The 9,064-nt window shown below is 44.9% G+C and overlaps 1 protein-coding gene across 1 annotated transcript; it reads left to right on the top strand.

Moving 5' to 3' along the window:
* The first annotated feature begins 294 nt into the window (after nt 1-294).
* atp6v1g1 (ATPase H+ transporting V1 subunit G1) lies at nt 295-3,095 on the top strand. The gene is made up of 3 exons (XM_080477572.1): nt 295-576; nt 2,365-2,465; nt 2,582-3,095. The coding sequence occupies exons 1-3, from the start codon at nt 495-497 to the stop codon at nt 2,753-2,755; spliced, it is 357 nt and encodes a 118-aa protein (XP_080333698.1). The 5' UTR covers nt 295-494; the 3' UTR covers nt 2,756-3,095.
* Nucleotides 3,096-9,064: the final 5,969 nt, after the last annotated feature.

Below are 9,064 nucleotides of genomic sequence, written 5' to 3'. Positions count from 1 at the left end.
ATAAAACTTTATCGAGCAACAAAACAAACTCATGAAGATACCTTCATATTATCATATTGAATCTGAATTTAGAAAGTTTCAATATTTAGAAAAGTACAAAACATAGAAGGAAAGAGAAATACACTCCGGAAAACACTGTTACACACAGATAAACAAAGGATTTTCACATTCTAATGCTGACAGATTAGATTATTGATTGATTACACGCATTAAACAAGAAAATCTGGAAAAATTATACAGAAACAAAAAAGTAAAAAAACAGTGAAGTGATTATTATAGTTCTATTTATTACAGTATCCGCCCCGCCCACTGCTGGAGAGGCACCGCCTACTGCTGACACAGTCACGTGACATGTGTTATGACGTTTTGTCAGCTGACTGCGGCTCACTGAGGATAACGCATCAAGTCCTCCGTCGACCTTCGGTTCTGCCAGCAGTTCTTTTACGGTTCTGCTCCCGGTTCTGTTCCGGCTCTCTCCGCTCCTCCGCCCCGTCATGGCGAGCCAATCTCAGGGGATCCAGCAGCTGCTGCAGGCCGAGAAGAGAGCGGCCGAGAAGGTGGCCGAGGCCCGCAAACGTGAGTACACCGAGCTGGGCCGGGAGCCGCCCGGAGACAGTCCGGGTCAGGTACCGGGACAGTCCGTTTCAGGTAACGGGTCATGAACAGCCTATAGCCGCAGGGAGGTGGTAGAAACCGGGGACGTGGCTGCAGCGTAGCTCCGCTGTTTCGGATGCAGTGGTTTCCGTGTTAACTGGTGACCTGCTCGTGTCGCCTCCATGTTGTTGCCGGTAACAGCAGCCGTCAAAACACTGAGAGATTAGACTCTCAACAGCTCCGACACTCTGAAACTTTGTTAACGCGGTTAAACGGTGTTTACCCGAAGAGCACCGGATTTCTGTCAGATTAATAACGAGGGACGCGAATGGATGTCGGTCACCAGGTAATCGTTAAACCGATTATTCCGAAACACCGGTAGAAACACTTCGGGATTCATGGCATTCCCTCAGTTTCTAACCGAACTGGTGTTTGTGTGCGCGCTTCAGAAAGGAAGTGATGAACAGAGCGTGCTGGTGTCTTTTTCCATCCTGACTCTTCATCACGTGTCTCTCTCTCTCCGTCTGTCTGTCTGTCTCTGTCTCTCTCTCTCTCTCTCTCTCTCTCTCCGTCTGTCTGTCTGTCTCTCTCTCTCTCTCCGTCTGTCTGTCTCTGTCTCTCTCTCCGTCTGTCTGTCTCTCTGTCTCTCTCTCTCTCTCCGTCTGTCTGTCTGTCTCTCTCTCTCCGTCTGTCTTTCCCTCTCCCTCCGTCTGTCTCTCCCTCTCTCTTCGTCTGTCTCTCTCTCTCTCTCTCTCTCCGTCTGTCTGTCTGTCTCTCTCTCTCCGTCTGTCTCTCCCTCTCTCTTCGTCTGTCTCTCTCTCTCTCTCTCCGTCTGTCTCTCTCTCTCTCTCCGTCTGTCTGTCTCTCTCTCTCTCCGTCTGTCTGTCTCTCTCTCTCCGTCTGTCTGTCTCTCTCTCTCCGTCTGTCTTTCCCTCTCTCTCCGTCTGTCTCTCCCCGTCTCTACTGACCTCTCTCTACACCCTGGGTTTGTTTTTCTGACCCAGTGCTCCCAGTGCAAAGTGTCTCGAGTCTATTTAAATATGAACATTTTCATTTCATCTGATCTGAGACTTGGTTTGATTCGTGTTCAATACCTTTGGTCACGTTCACACGTCCCGGGTTTTTACAAAAACAGATATTTCCTCTCTACGTTTACAAAAAAAACCATTCATTGACTCGGACCCTCATAGCCACCTGGTTCAGAGGTGCTATGAGAAGCCAGACCTGTAGGAGGCAGTGTAGCGAGGAGCATGAAGCCATGAGAGCCAATCAGAATCCTGGAAAGAAACACCTCATTATGAACTGCGACAACAATGTCTCCGTCTGAATGTTTATATTGAAATGGAATCATCACTCTGTCTTCTTTGTGTCATATAAAAACGTCTCCATCACTTCAGCTAAAGGTTTACGTCCAGCTTCTTCTTATTTTGCTTATTGTGTTGCACAACTGAATGATGCGTCACTGCCCCAAGTGGTGGTAGGCGGCATTGCGGTCCTGCGACCCACAGGAACAGAACGAAAAGATTCTCACAGCCTGATTGTTGACAGCCCAGTAGTTGACAATCACTGCTCTAGTGGTTCGTATTTAAAAGTATACAAAATTATGAAAAAATCAAAACTTGAAATAAAACTATGTAAAACAAGAAATTAGAGTCCTGCCTCAGTCACCTGGGGCCTTGGTGATCTGGATCTCTTTTTTTGGACCACGGTCTGATTTTAAGCAACATTCTCTCTCCCCCCCCCCCCCCCCCCCCTCCCCCCTCCCTCCAGGTAAGAACCGTCGTCTGAAACAGGCTAAAGAAGAAGCTCAGGCTGAAATTGAACAATATCGTCTGCAAAGAGAAAAAGAGTTCAAGACCAAAGAAGCTGCTGTACGTACATGGTGCCCCTCCTCTTCCTCCCCGCCCCTCCTCTTCCTCCCTGCATGGGCTTTAAACTTTAGTTCATGTATTGGATATTAATGAGCATGTTGTTGCCCTGCCCCCAGGCGCTGGGTTCCCATGGTAACAGTGCAGTGGAGGTGGACCGCGACACGGTTGAGCGAATGGGCCGCATCCAGGCCAGTTACCGTGGTAACCGAGAGACGGTGCTGGGCGAGCTGCTGCGTCGCGTCTGTGACATCCAGCCGGAGCTTCACGCCAACTACCGCGTAGCCGGCTGATGGGGCGGAGCCTGGAGGTGTGGGAGGAGTCTGGAGAGGAGGGACGGGAGATGCACGTCCTTCCTGTTTCCTGTTCCGATCGTGATTCCCGTTGGTGTTACTGTGCTGATGTTTACTATTTATCAATCTGATGTCTTTGAATATCAAGCCTGCTCACACTCCAGCTAATCAGCTCTCAGAGTGGGGGAGCGGGCAGCTCCTGATTGGCTGTTCCTTCACAGCTCAGACCTGATTGGCTAATGGCCGAGAGGCTTTGTGTTTGTTGTTTGACCGTGTGATGTGATATTCTGAATATAATAAAGCTGATTGGCTCGATGTGTCTTGACAGACGACCAAGATGGATTGTTGTCATGGTGACCGTCAACTATAAAACCACCAAGCTCCTCCGTTTCCACAAAGACGGAGCCTGAGTGCTTTTGAAAATTGCAGTTTTCAGTGAGTCAGAGCTCCGTCGTCGTGGAAACCGGACCTCCAGCTGAAGAAAATTATTGGGGGAAATATTTGGAGAATTTAAAAAAATTTTTTATTTGCATTCAAAAACACTCTAGTTATGTCAGTTTAACACCGATTCAGAGGACAGAGGGGAAACGGCTTAATGGACTCGATTCAGACACACGACTCTTCTCATGATAGAGAATGTACAAAGTCATGAAAGTAGGACTGATTTCCTCATCCTCCGACAACATGAATATTCCCAACGCTAGGTGGCGTCATCAGCTCAGTCTGAAACTTCTTTTTGTCTCTAACGTCACGGAAACTCAAAGTTCATTTCAAAGACCAAACTAGAAAGGTTCAAATGTTCTTTACTCTGAAAACTTGGTTATAATCAGCTGCACACACGCAGCCGTGTGCCTCAGAGGTCACTTCTTTAATCCCACAAGAATTAAAGTTCATTTAGTCGAAACTTGAATTTCATTTGTTATATTTGAGAAGTTTGAAGGATCAGTTTTTCACACTAGCGCCCATTTATTAAATGTTTCTGAATAAGAGTAAATCGTGGAAGTAAAGGGGAAGTCAATCGTGTGCATCATGTGACGCTTGGAGCCGCTATTGTGGCTCCGCCGAAACCACGCCCCTTCCGTCAAAGCACGTTTCTGATTGGTCCCACCTATGAATTGCAGACACACACACTAGACCATGGACAAACACCCTAGACGCCCCAGGACAGACAGGAACATACTTCAGTGCGTCCGCCATCTTGGGAGGGGCATTTGTCAGGACTTCAGCAACGATACCGCATCACTGTTCTGCTTTTGGTTGTACAAACAGACAAAATGAGGACAATGGACAGCGTGGGATTACCTTCCACAGGGAGGACAAACATATTTATTGTTGTTGTCGTTGTGTTTAGCTCATATAACATTAACTTGGGACATAGATGAGCTGGAGCCGTGGTTCTCTCTATTCCCTGGCTGAAGCTCGCCCTCAAACAACAACAACAATATCAAGGTCTATTGGGTTCATCTGACGGAGGCTATTTTAGTTACAGTGTGGAGAAGATTACATTTCAAAAGAAATGAGTGTCTCAGAACCAGTCAGTGTTCTGTTCTTGTACTTTTTCTCACTAGGACCTCTCCTATCACTGCCCACATGTCCTGATGCTCTGACAGCCAGACTCAGTGAAGCCATGGCCGAGGTGGAGAGTCTGAGAAGAGAGGAGAGGAATGAAGAGATGGAGAACGGAGGGCAAAGAGCACAGTGGGGGGTCTTCTGGAGGAACTGAGAGGGAAACATCTAATAAATGAAGAGCTGGAAGAGAATATGTCATATAATATGGAATAATAGATAAATGTGTCACAATAAATAAATATGGAATAGGTAAATATCTAACTAGTATTTTCTATGTAATATTAAAGGTAACTATGTAAATATAAATGAAAGTATAACAGGTAAATATGTTATTGTGTGTAAATATGTTAAAACAAATCGAAATTTGTTCCACAAAAAAGTAATACCTTTATAATGTACATGTTCATTGTACATAAATGTCCCATTGTGTGTAAATAAAGACTTTCCATAGTGTTGTCATGGCTCCATCATGTTGCTGCTCTAAAAGGAGAGGACAGCGTCCCAATGTCCCGTCTGCAAACTGCTTCCATGTCCTCTCTAGACTTTATAGAAGTATGCTACATTAAATAAATAAATAAATAAATAAATGAAATGATTTTTAATTTAATAAATTAAAAATGAAAGCAGTGATTCTTCACAGTCCTCTAAATGTATATTTGCCTGGTTTTCTTCAGAAAACACGTCGCTGTCACACAGACTTGTTTAGGCTGACGGGGCAGACTTGCCCCTCACAAGATGGCGGCCGCTCTGACGTAACGGAGCGGTGGGCGGACACAGGCTGCGTGGCGTCTCGTGTTTATGTCTATGGTCTAGTGTATATGTGTATGTTCTAGTCTAGTGTATATGTCTATGGTCTAGTCTAGTGTATATGTCTATGCTCTAGTGTATATGTCTATGGTCTAGTGTATATGTCTATGGTCTAGTGTATATGTCTATGGTCTAGTGTATATGTCTATGTTCTAGTCTAGTGTATATGTCTATGGTCTAGTCTAGTGTATATGTCTATGCTCTAGTGTATATGTCTATGGTCTAGTGTATATGTCTATGTTCTAGTCTAGTGTATATGTCTATGGTCTAGTCTAGTGTATATGTCTATGGTCTAGTGTTTATGTCTAAGGTCTAGTGTATATGTCTATGGTCTAGTGTATATGTCTATGGTCTAGTGTATATGTCTATGTTCTAGTGTATATGTCTATGGTCTAGTGTATATGTCTATGTTCTAGTGTATATGTCTATGTTCTAGTCTAGTGTATATGTCTATGGTCTAGTGTATATGTCTATGTTCTAGTGTAAATGTCTATGTTCTAGTCTAGTGCATATGTCTATGGTCTAGTGTATATGTCTATGGTCTAGTCTAGTGTATATGTCTATGGTCTAGTGTAAATGTCTATGTTCTAGTCTAGTGCATATGTCTATGGTCTAGTGTATATGTCTATGGTCTAGTCTAGTGTATATGTCTATGGTCTAGTGTATATGTCTAAGGTCTAGTGTATATGTCTATGTTCTAGTGTAAATGTCTATGTTCTAGTCTAGTGCATATGTCTATGGTCTAGTGTATATGTCTATGTTCTAGTGTATATGTCTATGTTCTAGTGTTTATGTCTATGTTCTAATAGTGTATATGTCTATGTTCTAGTCTAGTGTATATGTCTATGGTCTAGTCTAGTTTATATGTCTATGTTCTAGTCTAGTGTATATGTCTATGTTCTAGTCTAGTTTATATGTCTATGGTCTAGTGTATATGTCTATGGTCTAGTGTATATGTCTATGGTCTAGTGTATATGTCTATGTTCTAGTCTAGTTTATATGTCTATGGTCTAGTGTATATGTCTATGGTCTAGTGTATATGTCTATGGTCTAGTGTATATGTCTATGTTCTAGTCTAGTTTATATGTCTATGGTCTAGTGTATATGTCTATGGTAGCCCAGACAGATGTGGTACCTACACGGTTTCTCACCGAGTACACATGGAATACCCGGATGTATCCTCGCTCCGCCCACTTTTTCGAGGATGCATGGAAACGGTGTAGGTACCAGATCTGTCCGGGGCGGGGCTTGCGCATGCGCTCAGGCTACCAGATCGGTCCGGGGCGGAGTTCGTGCCTGCGCTTGTCAAAGACGTCACACACATTATGATCTACGGCAACTTCCATATAAACAAACTGCATTATGGGCTGGATGGATGGATGGATGGATGGATGGATGGATGGATGGATAAACTTTTTCATAAGAATTCTACCTTTGTCGCTATGTACAATATTATAATATTGTGTATGTATTTGATAATATAATAAAAACAGTCACTTATCTCTACATTATATCTGAACATTCCTTCTCATTCATGTCGCCACAATATTTATCTTCAGTCTTGGAAACACTCAGAGACATTTTGTCTGTTTCTCATGTCTCCAGCAGGTGAAACAATAAACTGTCACCCATTACATGTCTTCACAGCATTAGGTGGGCAGAAAAAGGACACTTCATATAATCAGACGAAGCTCCACCAGACACCTTCAGCCTCTACACCCTCCTGAAGCTCCACCAGACACCTTCAGTCTCTACACCCTCCTGAAGCTCCACCAGACACCTTCAGCCTCTACACCCTCCTGAAGCTCCACCAGACACCTTCAGCCTCTACACCCTCCTGAAGCTCCACCAGACACCTTCAGCCTCTACACCCTCCTGAAGCTCCACCAGACACCTTCAGTCTCTACACCCTCCTGACGTTAAACCAGACAGGTCACTGCTGCTTCAGGACATTCAGAGACATAAAACCAGTCGTAGCGTCCTGTTCACCTCACACAGCCTTGTTAGCTTTTCACGGAGCTACGAGGCTAACTGAAAGCTAATGTTAGCTTCATACTGTGACGGGAGAAACTTGCAGCCAGTAAAAATGCGAAATGCCGTCATAGCCAATCATAATGTGAAACGTCAGCACCATGCGCGGGTTTAAGCCCCGCCCCGGACAGCTCTGGTAGCTCAGGCGCATGCGCATGCGCAAGCCCCGCCCCGGACAGATCTGGTACCTACAACGGACCTGTGCAGTTTTGGGAAGCCGTCAACGGCCCCAGCAGGAGGAAGAATTAGAATGTGGCACCATCAATGGCCCCAGCAGGAGGAAGAATTAGAATGTGGCACCATCAACGGCCCCAGCAGGAGGAAGAATTAGAATGTGGCACCATCAACGGCACCAGCAGGAGGAGAAGTTAGAACGTGACACCATCAACGGCACCAGCAGGAGGAGAAGTTAGAACGTGACACCATCAACGGCACCAGCAGGAGGAGAAGTTAGAACGTGACACCATCAACGGCACCAGCAGGAGGAAGAATTAGAACGTGGCACCATCAACGGCCCCAGTAGGAGGAAGAATTAGAAGGTGACACCATCAACCAGCAGTACAGCAGAATGCCTGATGACCAGCAGGAGGAAGAATTAGAAGGTGACACCATCAATCAGCAGTACAGCAGAATACCTGATGACCAGCAGGAGGAAGAATTAGAAGGGTTAGGGCTAACCCCTTTTTCTTTGTACATAATGTTTCTAACTTGTGTTTTTACTGTTGTAGGTTCTGCTGAAGTTTATTAAATAAAGTTTCCTTTATCTTCTGCTTGATATCTTTCTTTGCTCGATAGTATAAGCCATGTGTGTATTTATGTATTTACTCTCACACAGTGTAAGCCATGTGTGTATTTATGTATTTACTCTAAGGAGAACTGATTACAGCTAATGATCAGAGTACTTAAGGATGTATATTAGACAAATGTAATAGAGTACATATTAATGACAACAAGCAGCAGGAATGTGAAAAGCTGGTTACTTCATTTAATAAACATCAGGGATCTTCAGTAAAACAGTAAAATACTAGTTTGTATTAGTAGAACATTTCTGATCAGCTGCTTTTATTGTTCAAGGAGAGGAAGAGTAAAATAAAGGCTCATAGGAGGTAGAAGTAATAGTAACACTGTACTATACACAGAACTATACACTGTACTTTATACAGTACTGTACATGGTACTAAACACAGTACTGTACATTGTACTATACACGGTACAATACACTGTAATATACACAGCCTGTATGTGACAGAAAAGGTACTATTTTACAATAAAGTTCTAAAGTTTAGATCTTCATATAAAATATCAGGTACAAATCACCTTCCTGCTGAAGCAGGTTCCTCCTCCTCCTCCTCCTCCTGCTCCTGCTCCTCCTCCTCCTCCTCCTCCTCCTCCTCCACCTCCTCCTCCTCCTCCTCCTCCTCTTCCTCCTTCTCCTCCACCTCCTTCTCCTCCTCCTCTTCCTCCTCCTCCTCCTCTTCCTCCTCCTCCTCCTCCTCCTCCTCCTCCACCTCCTCCTCCTCCTCCTCCTCCTCCTCCTCTTCCTCCTTCTCCTCCTCCTCCTTCTCCTCCTCCTCTTCCTCCTCCTCCTCCTCTTCCTCCTTCTCCTCCTCCTCCTCTTCCTCCTTCTTCTCCTCCTCCTCCTTCTCCTCCTCTTCCTCCTCCTCCTCTTCTTCCTCTTCCTCCTTCTCCTCCTCTTCCTCTTCCTCCTCCTCCTTCTTCTCCTCCTCCTGCTCCTCCTCTTCCTTCTACTCCTCCTCCTCCTTCTTTTCCTTCTTCTCCTCTTCCTCCTCCTCTTCCTTCTCCTCCTCCTCCTCCTCCTCCTCTTCCTCCTCCTCCTCCTCCTCAGCTTCAGGGTCCATCATCCAGACTCGTGTTCCAAGTCTCCATTAACATCGATGTGTC

This window comes from Lipophrys pholis (genome assembly GCF_963383615.2).
Source record: "Lipophrys pholis genome assembly, chromosome: 12".
NCBI classification, from domain to species: Eukaryota; Metazoa; Chordata; class Actinopteri; order Blenniiformes; family Blenniidae; genus Lipophrys; species Lipophrys pholis.
Note: the sequence above shows the minus strand (reverse complement) of the source record. Positions and strands in the feature narration are given on the sequence as shown.

What these genes read in the sequence shown, in the direction of transcription:
- atp6v1g1 (XM_080477572.1), top strand. Translation starts at nt 495, where the DNA reads ATGGCGAGCCAATCTCAGGGGATCCAGCAGCTGCTGCAGGCCGAGAAG. An exon ending in GGTGGCCGAGGCCCGCAAAC is followed by an intron (nt 577 to 2,364) that starts GTGAGTACACCG and finishes CCCTCCCTCCAG; the next exon opens with GTAAGAACCGTCGTCTGAAA. An exon ending in TCAAGACCAAAGAAGCTGCT is followed by an intron (nt 2,466 to 2,581) that starts GTACGTACATGG and finishes CCCTGCCCCCAG; the next exon opens with GCGCTGGGTTCCCATGGTAA.